Here is a 15378-nt window from a genome sequence, read left to right on the forward strand (position 1 = left end):
ATTTGCATTTCTGGATTTTCTTTGGCGTTCACCACTTTCAACATTTGACAGACATACTGCATTATATTCATTTACTTTGAATACGGCCACAGAGGTAATACTAACAGGATTTCAAAATGTTCATAGGTCCCAAATTAATAAGGTACAATTTGTTTAATTGTCAGTTATAAATTCCACTCTGTTGTGAACTGGAAAATGCAATCTTGCTTTGAAAACAGACATTAAACTTTGCATGCCTTTCCAATGTAACATGAGTCATTCTTTTCTAATGTTTTTATAATGTGTACACAAGGAGTTGAAAATTATTTTCAGTAACCCAAGCAATCTGTTCCTGAAATGATTTTATACAATATTTGTATCTGTATTATTCTTATTAATATATTTAGATAACAATTTATTCCAACAAACCTGTTATAACATTTAAAAAATGTTCCAAATGCTCAAATAAATCTGGCTCCTGTTAGCCTTACAGAAAACCATTAAAAAACATTAGAGCTGACTTATCAAATCACAGTGAGATTAGTCTGAATGATTTCTTAGAGATAAATTGGCAAGCACAGTTTACACTCAATCACAATGCTCTCTCAGCCAACTGATGTGCTACTTTACAGTAAGCCACCTGGGGCAGGATTTTTAAAATCCAGTGTTACTGCATCAAACTCATGATATAGTAATGAGAGCTTTAGTAGCAAATGATTTTCAAAGTAAATTTGTTAATTAAATCAATCATTAAATGTTTTGAAATTGAGTCGATGAGGTCGTTAATGAACGGATTTCTTGTTAAAAAGCTTAATGTATTTCAGTATGTACGATTGTAGGCTACAAATAAATATGTTTGAAGTGCCATTTGTGTTTGTAGTTCTTAGTTATTATACATGTATACCATGTGTGTAACACTTCATTATGTATTTATTAAGTTTTTTAAATTAAGATAGAACTCCCTAACCCAATACACAATTTGTTTAGAATTATTTGTTCGGTGAATTCCTCTAATCATGCATTTTCTCATTACTTTGCTCGCCTCCATGATAAATAAACTCAACATGATTAGAAGTAGCCAGAAACACTTGCAGTATTATAAAAATATTTGATATCTACACAAACGAGTGAAGTTGAAAGTGTACATTGTACATAAAGTGTGGGGGGAGTCTGACAACACTACAAATACGTTTAGGCAAATTCTGTGTCAATGATCTCGATCACATTCCTAGTGGATCGGTGTGGCCCTGTATGCCTGTTATTCATTCTTGTGTGGATTAGACAAGGAAGCATGCAAATCCGCAATCACCTAACAAAACTTTATTGTAATATCTAATATGCCACTTTCTATACCAAGAGTTCATTATTTACTCTTAGGATTGTATTTGTATAATTCAAATAAAATCTACAGTAGAGGTCAACTGTCATACAATATGTGTATCCACAGTTCAGAAAGGCTACAGTTGCATTGATAATTTCTTAGTTGTAACATTATACTGGATGCAAATAACGGTATATATCAAATGCTCTGTAAGGTTACAAATGGTTAGAACAAGTGAAAAAATCTCATTCACAACTGCAAATATAGGAAAGGCTTAAATATTTTCATAACTACAAATATTTAATTATCTAGGTAGTTTGTAAGAAATTAACTCTGGTCCTGTACACTCTCTGTATCATCTGCGTCACAGCCACTGAGTTATATACTCTTTCATTAATTAAAACCCTCCTTTTCCAAGTGCAAATTAACACGGATTTGCTTTTCAATTCCCACACAAATAAAACAAATAGTCGCAAGAAGCACTGCTTGTTAAGATATTAACATTATTTCATAAATCAATATAATTTGAAATCATGTCAGCACGATTATTTAACAACAAAATAGGCACAGCGACCGCTTGAAAATGTCAAAATCAATGCTACATACAGATTTGTTGATTAACACTGGAGTTATCATTTAAGACCTTTTGAAAATCCTGCCCATAGTGCCTCGGTGAACCACTATAAGTTAAATCAAAACTAATAAATATAAATCTACACATCGTTTCATGTTACACGAAGAAGCATCCAAATTATTTGTCCCTAAAATTGAATAATAATAATAAAAAAAACATTTAAAGAGACACTTAACCTTCCACAGCCCATCCAGATAGAAAAAAAATAAACAAAATAAAGAAAAGTGTGTGTTTGTCGAGTTACTGCTCATACAAAACATTTTCAAGATGCTGATGAGTTTTGGTGAACACAAGGGCCATAGCAGATTGTCTCTTTAAACTGTTTTAGTTGGGTTGGTTAGTCATGCAGACTGTTCCAGGCTCCTGGCAAGATGATATGAGAATGTTTTTTTTTTTTTTTAAATGATAGAAATGATAAAAAAAAATCTTAAATTATTCTAAACCATGATAGATGCCATTTCCCTGTTATGCATTTTCCAAACAAAAAGAAAAAGAAAAAGAAAAAAAACAGACCAAAAGAGCATTCTGTCAGACAGACAGGGGCTGTTACCTGAACCCTAGGAACAAAAGGCGCTGATCTTCTACTAAGGCTTTGGCTCTGGGACAGCAAAATTAAACAACAAAGAAAAAATGCAATAAAACAAAACCAAAAGGACACAACACACTGCAAATGCAAAAAAAAAAAAAAACAGACAAAGAAAGGAAAAGCTACACTACATACATCTGTGAGCAGATTGACTGTAGTGCAACGTATAGCTAAACGGTTAAATCACAAGCCCTCCAGTTAAAATTAATATACGGTTTAAATATTTATTGATCAAAATCCAATTCTTATTCCATAAATGTTAGTCCATGTTAGTCTTCATTCCTGCATTTGGGAAGTAATACTGTACTTTGTCAAATACATATAATGTTTCTAGTTTAAACAAAAACCTAGCGTGTTTTGAGTGCTCTGATGAGTGGGTTTGTGATTAAGTTACATGTGGAGAGACAGATCCAGGTAAAAAGTACTTGGCCTACAAAGCTGGAACAGGGCTTGACAACCCTTACTCATGCATATAATCCATAAAGCAACACAGGGGGAATGGTAAAGGGTGAGCAACTTCCCTGCTACTATCAGACATCACTGATGCAAATCCCTGTCCAAACCCCCAGCATGACAGCTGTTAAATGGCATCCCACCCAATTCTGAATTTAGCTTAGTCTAATGGAGCTTAGTTTGTAGTTAAGGCCTAATCTCAACACTCTCTCATTGAAATCCCTTTTTTAAATGTATTGAAAAGCACTGCTTCAGCGTGGGGGAAAAAAAACAAAACCTAAATACAGTATTTAAAAATAAATCTAAATCAAAGCAGAATACCACAGTGCCCACTGAAAAGAAAAAGGTATTAAAGGCAAATGCCCAGCAGATGGCTGTGAAAATGTAGGGCTGTCCAGATTTGACTTTTATTTTCACTTTTCACACATGAATTTTTATATTATTATTTTACTACTTATTGTATTTACTGTTGGAACTTTTTCTTATCACATGTTTCACACAATCGCTCAAGCAAGATAAAAACACCTGAAATAAACATAACAGGAACATACTGAGAGTTGTCCAGACAGGTACTGGGGAGCATCCCGCAGCAAGCCAGGGCTCATGGGTGAAGTGACTGAGATAGAGGGCCGATCCATTTTCTGGGATTCAAAAGAACTTGAGCCTGTGGAGAGAAAGGGGGTGGCATAAAGTGTTGAATCACTCAGACAGAAGATTTCAAAATTTTTTTTTTTTTACAATCATTTTTTCTTACCAATTTGGAAAGCCCAGTTATTTATTTATTTCAACCCGGCTCACCGCTGCCACCGCCACGCAGACTCAGAAGAGACAAAGACAGGCACACACATCTTCCAAAAGTCCGCTTCTTTTCACTCTGCAGGCCTGCCATGTAGCTACCTCACAGCTACAGTGTCAGAAGACCACGGCAGCTCTGGGCAACTTACAGGCAGGCCTGCAGGCGCCCAGCCATTCTACAGGGGTCGCTGGTGCACGGTGATCTGGGGACACCCTGGCCGACCTAAGCCCTCCCCACCCGGGTGGCGCTCTTCCAATTGTGTGCCGCCCCCTGGGAACTCTCGTCCATGGTATAGCCTGGACTCGAACAGGCGACCTCCAGGCTATAGGGCGCATCCTGCACTCCATGCGGAGTGCCTTACCGGATGCACCACTCAGTAGCCCCTTATTTTGTGAATTTTAATGATGTTTCTGGAAACCAAGTTTAGCATTTTATCCACAGAACTGGGACAATTTGGGCTACTGTTTGGAGATATGGGTGGGCAATGTTAGCTCTCCACATCACCCTACCAGTTCTGCATTATGGACTCAAGGAACTGGAACTAGAACTAAGTTATATTACAAGGCCCCCAATAGCCTGACAGTTACATTTGAAGTGGCTACCAAAGATATATATATCCCATTTAAGAGATTTAATAACATTATATAGGATGCCTAATATAAGCGTGGAGTGGAGCGAAAAATAAAGTGTAGCATTGGATTTACAGTATATTGGTGCAAGGTCTAATTAATGTTGCAATCTTGCCATTAATCTTCATACAGTAGATGAGTTTTTATTGTCTTCCTCTTTCCTTGTACGAGAACTATAATTAAAACTCACTTGATTCTAGTTGTGCATGTGTGCTGTCTGGTATCCTGGGAATATCGCTGAAATGAGGACAAAAAATATGCTGTGAATATTCATTAACTGAATGACCAAGAGTATAATGCAGGGCAGTTCAGACAGATAGATAACTTATCCTACTAATCTTATACCAAACTTGTGTCAAAAGAAGTACATAGAGTATTTACAGCACCATTTCCAAAAAGTGGATGTACAGTAATTTGGTTTGTCGACTTTAAAACTAAGCAGCAGAAAACATACATTGTTACATGCTTTGCAGTAGTCTGTTAGTCAATCTAAAAGTTAGTTCACTTGATATATATATTTTCAGCATCGTACATAGAAATAAGTCCTACAAAATTGTGGGTTTTCGTCTGCCATTAGGAGTGGGATTATTTTCTTTAGACTGCAAAAGTTGAACAAAGTAAGTTTTATGAACAGTGATTTGCTGTTTTTTCAGTCAGGAGACCTAGTAAAATAACTTACCCAATGGGCCTTGAGACTACAAGTTCCACCTGTGCTTCTGGCTTAGATTCCAGAATTATATTGTAAACTTCCTTAAAAGTAGCTCCTTGTAAATGTCTCCCATTCCATTCTAATACCTGATCACCTGAAAGAACAGGGGCATCAAAATCAGCACACTGAAAGTTACATTTCTATGAACGAAACAGTTTATATAAAGACACTGTGCTCTATTTTAAAACAAACAGAAAGGCAAAGCCTCTTTAGCCTTGACTAAGGTTGTATTTTGTTCACGGTTATCATGAATTTTACGAGTTCTGTGAAATGTACCCATCATCGTGTAATATGTTGTTGCCCCGCGAAAATTCCCATTTGTGAAAGAATAGTGAAATATACATATTGTTTATCACTTATAAACAAAGGTGTTTGCCTGATTGAGGAATTACCTGTTACACTACATTTAGGAACTTGGGCAGCTGATTTAGCTTGCTTTAGGTGTTCCATTGAACCATGTGTATGAACTGCACCTCCTCAGTAAAACATGTTACCATATGTAAATTTCACGCTGAATTCCAAAACAACGTACAGTATACAAGTTATGACAAAATATAAAAAATGTCCAAATGAAAATGATAAACATTTCATTTACTTCACTATAAAAACACTGTGAGGATGAGACCCTCACTGTAATATTAAATTGCTTGCTATTGTGATTATCAATGTGATTGTTATTTTACTGGCGATAGAGCTGCAGTTTATCATGCATTGTACATGCTGTTGATCAAGTGTGTTTGATGTATGACGGTGTACTGTTGTAATTAGATTAGGGTGCTTCCATTAATGAAGTTACCATAGCTATACATGTGGAACAAGTGTTTTGTTATTGCTATATATTCAGTAATGTTCCACTACAAGGAGTAATGCTCATTTTCAGCCTTTACTGGTAATAGTTAATGATTAAAGAATAATCGCAATGACAATAATCTGTAAGCAATACAATTTAACAATCGTTTGTAAACAAAAACGGTATGTATGCAGGTTTAACAAATTTGTATAAATGAGAAAAAAAAAACATATTTAACGTTAAATATATGAATGTTTTATTGTAAAAGTATAAATGTTAATTAAGAGTATTTTTGTATAAAATCATTCCAGGTGCAAATGTTTATTGAATAATTAATCCTGTTAGGAATAGGCGGGGCTGGGGATATATATATATATATATATATATATATATATATATATATATATATATATATATATATATATATATAAGTACATCACATTTGAATTGGAGCTGTGAATCAGAGATGGCACACACACACACACACACACACACACAAAATAAGCAAATATTCCATACACTGGTTCTTGAAATTGGAAATAAAATAAATGCTTTACCTGGTCGGAGGTGGCCAACTGTATCAGCTAGACTGCCTTTCTTTACTTTTGTAATAAATGCACAAAGTCTACCAGATTCAGTCATCTTTCCACCCACAACCTGTTAAAAAGATAAGTGATTTAAAATGAGTATTACATTTCACATTAAATTAAAATATCTTCTACTTTTAGATCAGGTCATATTATTTTACACTAGCATCTACAGTATTAATATAGCATACCCTGGAGCCAGACTGGCATATGTATATGCATGTCTATATGTGTGGGCCAGATGTCTGACTCTGGATGTGCAATAATAACTATGTATACAGTTTTGCAACAACTGTAATAGTAATGCTATTATTATATATACCAGTACATGCTTTATGTATTTAACAGGATAGACTGACTCAGATGCAAGAACTTATTTCCAAGGATGTCCTGTGTTCATTTATAGGAGTACGGCAACTGAAGATTTGCTTGAGAATTAATATTGTTAAGGCCATGCTTCTGAAATACTGTACAACATAATTTGGCCAAGACAGTAACAGCTTAAGCCACTATTTAAATAATAATAAAACACCTTTTTTACATTTTTTCTGAAAACTAAACAAAACAACTAAGCAATATAAATAAAGACCTAATAAATTGTGTGTTTCTAATTTGATAACTATGATAACAATTGGAATTAATTAAATGAAATATGTAGTACAGTATTTTCTGCATATAAGAACACCTCCTAAGAGAACATTTCACCTAAGAGAACACCCTTGTGGTGAAACAGATTTTTCTCATTGTAAATGATCCACCTAAAGGAACAGGAACTTTTCTTAAAAGAACACCTTTTTGTCACTGCTAGCGATGCGTTCACAACTGATACAGTACTGTTTTGAAACCTGATAACTCATCATCATCAAACTTCAATTAAAATGGTTTATTCAATATTTTCAAATGTGACTTGTCATCACGAGTGTCCCGAGTCACATTGATTGGTTTATTCAATCTTTCCAGAGCCACCGTCATATCATTGGCTCGTTTTGTATTCTGATTTTCACAAGTGCACCTCATCGCTACAAAATGGCATGTAAACAAACGGAGAAATGTCGCCAAGCAATTTGGTGTTTCTGTTCTGGTGAGTTGCTTCACCATTCTATTAAATAATGTTGTGTATGTCTTGAATATTACTCCTGTATAGTTTGACAGTTAGTTTATTAATGTTAATTTGATTACTTTATTATTGCAGTTTATTAACATGCACTTGCCTATTGCTTTTATCTTACTTACCATTTCATATGTTGATGCACGTGTGTCATGACAAGTAATAAATATGTATTTATGTACTGATTCATATTGTCTGATGGTCAACTCCATCTTAAAGAACACTTCGGCTAAGAGAACACTTCGCTTGCTTCCCGAGGGGTGTTCTCTAGCCGTGGTCTACTGTATACAATCAATGTAATTAACAGTTTTTGTTTCTAGTGCAGTTTGTACTCCTTTCTTTTTCTAAAAGATGAATGCTACAAAAATAGCATCATTTTGTTCCATGCATACAGTACATAAGCACTGACCAGACACAATGCATACAGTACATAAGCACTGACCAGACACAATGCATACAGTACATAAGCACTGACCAGACACAGTGCATACAGTACATAAGCACTGACCAGACGCAATGCATACAGTACTTTTCAGGAAGCCCATTCATCAGTAAAAAAATTAATAAGTCAAACCTGTGTGGTCTCTGTTTTCTTCTTATTCTATTATTATTATTATTACTATTATTATTATTATTATTATTATTATTATTATTATTATTATTATTATTATTATTTATGTGCATTTGCTAGTGCATATAGGAGTAGTTTCAGAGCATTTTCTAATATTTTGCAACAACATGCACTCAAACAAGTACCTTCCATTGTGCATGTAATAAATATACTCGGAAAACCTTCTTTGGTTTGGCTGTGTGGTTTCTAAAGAACTGTTACTTTGGGGGCAGAATGTTATAGGTTACTATGGGGGACAACCTTTACAAGAGTTTAACAACACCCTTGCATGTAATATACAGACCGTATGTTGTTTGGTAAAGTTTCCAAATTTAGAAAGAAAAGCAATGGTGTTAACCAACCATGGCCAAAGGCTTAGTTACCACAAACAAAAATTAAAGGATGTATTCCAAATAATACAAAAAACAGTGTTCAACAGAAGTCTGATTTAATACTGTCTGTTTTAATGAAAAAAGGATTGTAAACTATACCTCTCACCTACAACATGTTTTATCAATTGATTTCACAGTATACACAAAAGCCTACCAGTAAATTCAGAGTGCAGCAGCATAAAAAGGGTCCCTTCCTTTATTATTGTGATCCCTATCCAATAGGCAACGTGTCAAAAATGAAAGGACCCTTTTAGACCACTGCAACCTGACACATCCTGACACATTCTGGTAACCTCCCGTGTATACTGTGAAATGTATTGATTCATTTATAACATTTACATTGTGCTTTTCATACAAAAGTATTGCAAAGCACTGTACAGTACATAGCAGATAAAAAAAAACATACCACAATACATTTGCATAGCATGTCACACATACAACTGCCATAATCAGACCATTTAAATTACATATTTAAATAACAGAATACACATAATAGAAAAGCAGCAATTTTAAAGTTACATTAAAACCCATTAAGATAAGAAAGCCATTTTATAAAAGTGCGTTTTCAGTCTCCACATCCTGTGATCTCAGAGTGTGGTTTGGAAGATACAGGGTCAGTAATTCCTGCAAATAACTAGGTGCTAATCCATCATAAAAATAAATTTCTCTAGGGATATGGATACTAATTAGACAAAATGTTGTTTCATCAAGGACATAAAATCACAGGCAACCCTTAAAAAATATTATTTCAAATACTATTTCATGAAATAAACACTAACATATTGGACTTAAGGCTGTGCTGATTTTCAGGTACTTTTTAATACCCATAACTACCAATAAATCCCTTAAGACACAACTCACATTGTTCACTTATTCATTATAGGTTTCATCTGTGATTAGCATATTCATATTGCTATCCTGCAAAAATATCAGTCAAACCTGTTTTTGCAACCTCTCAGCGGCCCATCCCTAAGTGGTCTTTATATACAAGTTGTAGGAGAACATGAAAAATATCTAAACATACAAACATAAGTATTCACAATACTTTTTTGGCCCTTGAATACAGTTTTGACTACAGTTATTACGGTTTTTAGTGCCATCGTTAATTATGAAAAGGTTCTATTTGAACATTATTAAAATCCAGGAAGTACTGACAACTGGAAGTGAGAAACCATTGAAACCTCAACTGATTTCAAGTGATGCAGTTTTACTGAAGTACACTGCAACAGATGTTGTTGAACAAGTAATGTGCAGATTTCATTCCAGGATGTGAAAGACTTTACAGAGGAATTATTGCCAAACAAGGATCTGCAATTTGCTTTAACATTTATAATACACATTTATTTGGATTATATGAGGTTATAAGAAGCCTTATCTATGTTACTTTTTAGGACAATGTCCTAAAATTGTTCTTTTTGTACAATATATATTTTTAATATTAACAATCATATTTACTATAAAGAAGCAGATGTTTTTGATGTTACAAAATATCCCTTTTAATCAGTATTACTAGTTAATACATATGATATTTAAGTGAAGAGGTAATAGATCATAGCTGAGATGTATTTCTGAAATACAGTGTGTTCTCTGTATGTTCACTGGTTTGGGGATAGAAGTGACCAATAGGCTGTTACAGAACACTTATCAAGCATAATGTCTCAACATGTAGTATGTTTGTCAGCCGGCACTGAGATGTTGACAGATTTTCAGAAGTTACTCACCTTCAGCCCAAGCAATGCTCCAGAGTCTCTTGGCACACTCCCATCTTTCAGCCGCTTGTTTAGTAAAATCCGCCCTATTAGGCGATCTCCATCTTTGGATGGCTGCCATGTCACAGGGTACTATGAGGGCAAAGCAACAACACACCTTGTGTTTTACAACAGATTGACTTGCTCTCACTTTATTTTATTTTTGAAAGACAAACAAAGCATTCCATATGTAATACAATATATCTGGGCAAAATTAATGATTGCACAAACCCTAACCATATTATATATATATATATATATATATATATATATATATATATATATATATATATATATATATATATATTTTTTTTTTTTTTTTTTTTTAAATAAAATACTTGTGCTGTCGTACTATTCTACAATCACTACTTTTTTAGGGTAACAATTATTTTCCTATATATTGTGAAATAATCTCAACTTTTTGCTATTTTATTTAGATACTTGCAATGTATAGGATTTTGAAAACAGTTGTGTGCTATGCTCTACAACTGTTTTCAAATATGTTAATAGTATTCAATGAAAATCATTTAATGGCCTTACACATATAGTACAGTATGAATTTTAAAATTAATTGTCTTTACGCAGTGATGCCAAAAGTAAAGCATCTTATAACAGTTTAGTCTGCATTAAAAAAATATTTGTATATTTTTTTAAAGATTGCTTTTCATGTAAGAGTTTGTGTAATCATATAAACATGTGGAAGGCAGAAAGTGAGTGTCATGCGCAGAAATCCATGCACAAATTAGCAGGCAAAGGGCAACACTTTTGGAAATCCCCACTGTCTATGATAAACATCACAATGTTTAAAGCGGAACGATAAAAAGCAGATGACAAAAAAATACTTCTAATGCCACGTGGGCTGGACCGGTATGCCAAGGCTGAAAAAATAAAATTATAAACATGACAAAGGGAAAAAAGAAAAACAACTATTTTTTCTGTGAAAAACAAATCCAATCTTCCCTTATAGTATGTGTTTTACTCTATGGATACTTAAAAAAAAAAAAGATATATATAATAAATAGAGGTGTGGGAGGGGGTTACTACACAGTGAAGGATGCCAATTTGGGTGAAAAGTACCCCTAAAGTATTCAAATGTCAACTACATAGCAACAACACAAAAATACTCAGAAAGACTATCATGCAGCTCTAGGACCAAACATTCTTGTGTGCCGCCACAAACAAGATTTTTTAAATTGCTACCAGAAAGCAAACAGCAAAGCAAGCAGAGGGTTCCCAACATTTTTTTCATCAGCACCCATAGGATGCTGTTGAAGTGTCCCTGAAAAACACACCCTGACACAAACGAAGACCAGATGAGTAGGTTAAAAAAAAAAAAAAAAAGCAGGCTATTTAATCTCAGTACCTTCTCACTATGGCTATGCTCCTCGTTAAGGGTTGTACTACTGCACGTATCTACCCCAGAGTCTTTAATCTGAGGCTCAGACCATTCCAAGTCCTCTTCCAAAGAATGGCCCCCAAAGCGCACCATTGTCTTTTGTTTCTCAGACAAGATGTTTGAGTCCGACAAAATTGTCTGTTCACTAGTTTTTCTTTTTCCCCTTTGACTGTCCCCTACAGGTGTGGGATAAAAAAAAGAAACAAAAGAAAACATGCAGAGGTGTAAATAAAACAAAGGAAAAGTGAAATGACAAAGGAAACTGAAAGGTAAGGCTCCACATGTCTCACCAAAGACATTGGGGATGCCTCACTGCTATGCCAAGACGCATGGTCCCACCAGTTGCCATCCATGTCCCCTGTGAGAGTCAGACACATAAGAAAGTACAGCAGAGGAAAGGACAGACAAAAGAGATACAACAGTACAAAACACACAAACTAGAAGTGCATCTTTTCTTCGACCTTTAACCAGAAACTGGCAAATCCCAAAGCAATCGTTTCCCCAGTCAGTAATCCGTCAATAAAGCATCTAGCAAATGAGAAATACCAAGGGTATTTCCATCGTCTTATTCCAAATAAAGGAAAGCTAACTTATCATCCCAGAATGCTGTTAAGCACTTCAGGGAACGCTTTGCTAGAGACGTTAATAATATATTCTGAGGCTCTTATCCGTAGCAGCCCCCCTATCATCATTGTTTTGCAACACTGCAAGGGAAATCTGAGGTGCAATTTTGGGATCTGAAAGTACCATACTAAAGCCCAAACCACAGATGGCCAAACATGGGTGGTATTTAGTGACATTTAAGCTGCGTTTATGCAAATGAGGCAGTAAGCATTTGGTTGCCACTTAATTCTGTTGACACCATTCATTCATATGTTGGCATATTTGGTGCTTTTTTATTAAATACTGTATGTTGCTAGACAATGGTGCTGCACTGTGTCGCAATGATGCTGCAATAATACATATTTAGTTATTTATTAAGATTCCCTTTCTTTAGCATTAAACATGAATTACACTTCAGAATAAAAACCACAATCAAACAGCTGGTTGTTCTTGTCTTTCACTGTCAAGGATGCATGGCGGCATAACAATCCAAGACTGCTTTTCAGCTGTTTCTGGTGTCACGACAGAACTAGTGATACACATTGTACTGTTTGCTTTAATGCTCTAAAACAAAAAGGCCAATGAAGGACTATCAGTTAAAAACGGTTTAACATAGAATAGTGCTCAGTTCAGACATACAGTTCTAAAATGGCTGATGTAAATGCTAAATAAGCTACATCATAAAAGTTCAGTTCTCCTTGCCTGTGTGGAGTCTGAACACAAACATCACATAGTGTTTAGAAGTGAATCTCCACACAGTGGTTAGCACAAAGGACGTCTTTGTGCTAACAAGTTTGTGTATCAGATGTTTCATAAGCAATAAAATGAATGTCCAAATAACCAAGCCCTAAACAGAATAAATCCACAGTACGGTGCTCCCATCACATGGTTAAAAACTGAACTTCTTGCATAATACTTTTATGCAGACATTAACTAACGTGTTGGATTCTAGAAGTAGCCTGCACTAATGTTAGCCACCGTTTAGCAAAGGTGCTTTCAGCTGAAACAGGCACAGAAAACTATATACAGATATTATAATAATAATAATAATAATAATAATAATAATAATAATAATAATAATAATAATAATAATAATAATAATGTTCTTTGAGAAGTATGAGCCTTTACCTTACTGTGTATGCTAGTGTTTGAAACAACATATGTAAACAAATGATCTGTTTCATATTTATAACAATTAATTAAGTAACCAGCAACATCACTCTTCAAATCACTGCACTGCATCAAATAACTTTTGTGAAGTGAAGAGCAGAAAAGAGGAAAGTAAAAAAAGTTGAAAGGAAGAGCAAAGACTGGAATACAAACAGCAACTTCCAGAGTCAGTCATCATATAAAGAATATCACTGAACACATCCACTCCAAATAAAAACAATAGGTTAGACATAATATCTTGACAATGTGAAACATACAAATAAAGATTCTTCTGTGAACAACACGATGACAATGATGTTGGATTTGGGGTCCATGAGCATTTACAACAAAGCACTTGCTCTTTCCTGTGCGACCACGGGCAGTGCCATTCAAATACAACAGTTAAACAATAAACATTATGTGGTGTTCTGTTATTAAATGCAGCTGGCTCATGTATACTTGGCTTGGGAGACTGTATTATATGAAAAACTAGGTTTCCAGATACATTCCTTAACAGTGGTGTGTTATACACCAACACGTGTGTGTGTGTGTGTGTTTCAATGAATTGATCTTTTCTTTAAAAAAAAAAAAAAAAACTTTAACCAACTTACCAGACATTTTAAAAAGAGGGTTCTTCGCTACCCGTGTAATTTGTAACAAGGCAACCCCTCCCCCAGTAAGAACAACATCAAAAAAATGATCCCTTAAAATACTGCTTGCTTCACTGGCCAACAAATAAGCAGAGGTTTTTTAAATGTATTTTTAAGCTGCAGCATTCTGGGACATCTTTAAGTTTATTTAAAGCCATGCTCAAGGGAGACGACTGCTACTGTTTTAAAAAAAAAAGAACATATTATTGACACATTCTTAGAGCATGTTACTGTATAGGATGTGCACTGCTCCAGACGTACATTGTATGAAATTTTGGTTTTTCTATGCCTTTTTTTTTTACACCATCATGTTATCTTTATATCAATGCACTGTGCTGAAGCTGTAAGAAAAATGCTGAGATATTATAACACACTGCTAGTCATTTCCCCAATCCTCAGTAAACTAGCTGTCCTGTCACCATTACCTACAATGCATTATTTCAGTGATCTACAGTTCAAAATTATTCAAATGTAAAGCATTCTGGTAAGTAATTTTTTTGTTTTTCAGGCTTCACTCTAACAGTTCATTAATTTAGATTTAGAATTCCAGCTTATATAAAGTTTCTATTTTTAGTCGACTGACAAAACATTTCACTTTTTTTTTTTTTTTTAAGTTGCCAAGTTTCAGTAAGACATAGTAAGTCATTCAAAAAGAAATGTTTGGATGACTCACAGTTGGGTTTCAATTAAACTGTCTATTTTAATTCCCTTGCTCCACCACCCCCATATCATATTCCCTTCAATGGACATTTGCAGATCTTCTGTCACAGCAAAGTTTAGCCAAGGATATTTTACTGTAGTTGAAAGTCATAGCAAAATTAGAGGCATATAAAGTATAGGCGGGCAAAAGAAAGAAAGGCCGGGAGGACAAAGGTTCTGTTCTTTTTTTACTGTAAGACAAATGACATTAAATATAATTTTACCATGAAAATGTGTTTTTCTTTAACAGTATGCTGCATGAGTAAGGGTGCTGTTTTCAATTCAGAGAAATCTCAACGACAAAGGAAGGCTTACTAATGTTTTACAGCGAACTAAACCAGGGACTTGATACTGCCCTGGACACCTCGCTTAAGTGACTCATGCATGTGAGCCAAATGGATTTTAGCTTTTGTGTATACAGGTCCTTCAGTAAAAAAATCATTGCACATGATTATAATCCCCTGCAAAAGGCACTCATGTTGAAAACATTGTCACATAAACACAGGAATGTGACATGTCATTTTATATGATGCTCATCC

The 15378-nt window shown here is 34.7% G+C and overlaps 1 protein-coding gene across 13 annotated transcripts in view; it reads right to left on the reverse strand.

Annotated features, from left to right (window-relative positions):
• The window catches only part of LOC121314924 (regulating synaptic membrane exocytosis protein 2-like), a 247534-nt gene that overhangs the window by 101562 nt on the left and 130594 nt on the right, over positions 1-15378 (reverse strand). For 8 of the 13 annotated variants that reach the window (XM_041248684.1, XM_041248683.1, XM_041248691.1 and 5 more), the window contains 6 exons: positions 11706-11914; positions 10316-10435; positions 6455-6554; positions 5078-5201; positions 4589-4635; positions 3525-3637 (listed from right to left, as the gene is read on the reverse strand). In XM_041248684.1, the coding sequence (XP_041104618.1) occupies positions 3525-3637; positions 4589-4635; positions 5078-5201; positions 6455-6554; positions 10316-10435; positions 11706-11914 (713 nt within the window). Of the gene's footprint in view, positions 1-2484; positions 2533-3524; positions 3638-4588; positions 4636-5077; positions 5202-6454; positions 6555-10315; positions 10436-11705; positions 11915-12028; positions 12097-15378 lie in introns of all 13 variants that reach the window. The other 5 variants (XM_041248688.1, XM_041248693.1, XM_041248686.1 and 2 more) reach the window with 2 other exon arrangements.

The sequence above is a fragment of the Polyodon spathula genome, chromosome 4, assembly GCF_017654505.1.
Source record: "Polyodon spathula isolate WHYD16114869_AA chromosome 4, ASM1765450v1, whole genome shotgun sequence".
NCBI classification, from domain to species: Eukaryota; Metazoa; Chordata; class Actinopteri; order Acipenseriformes; family Polyodontidae; genus Polyodon; species Polyodon spathula.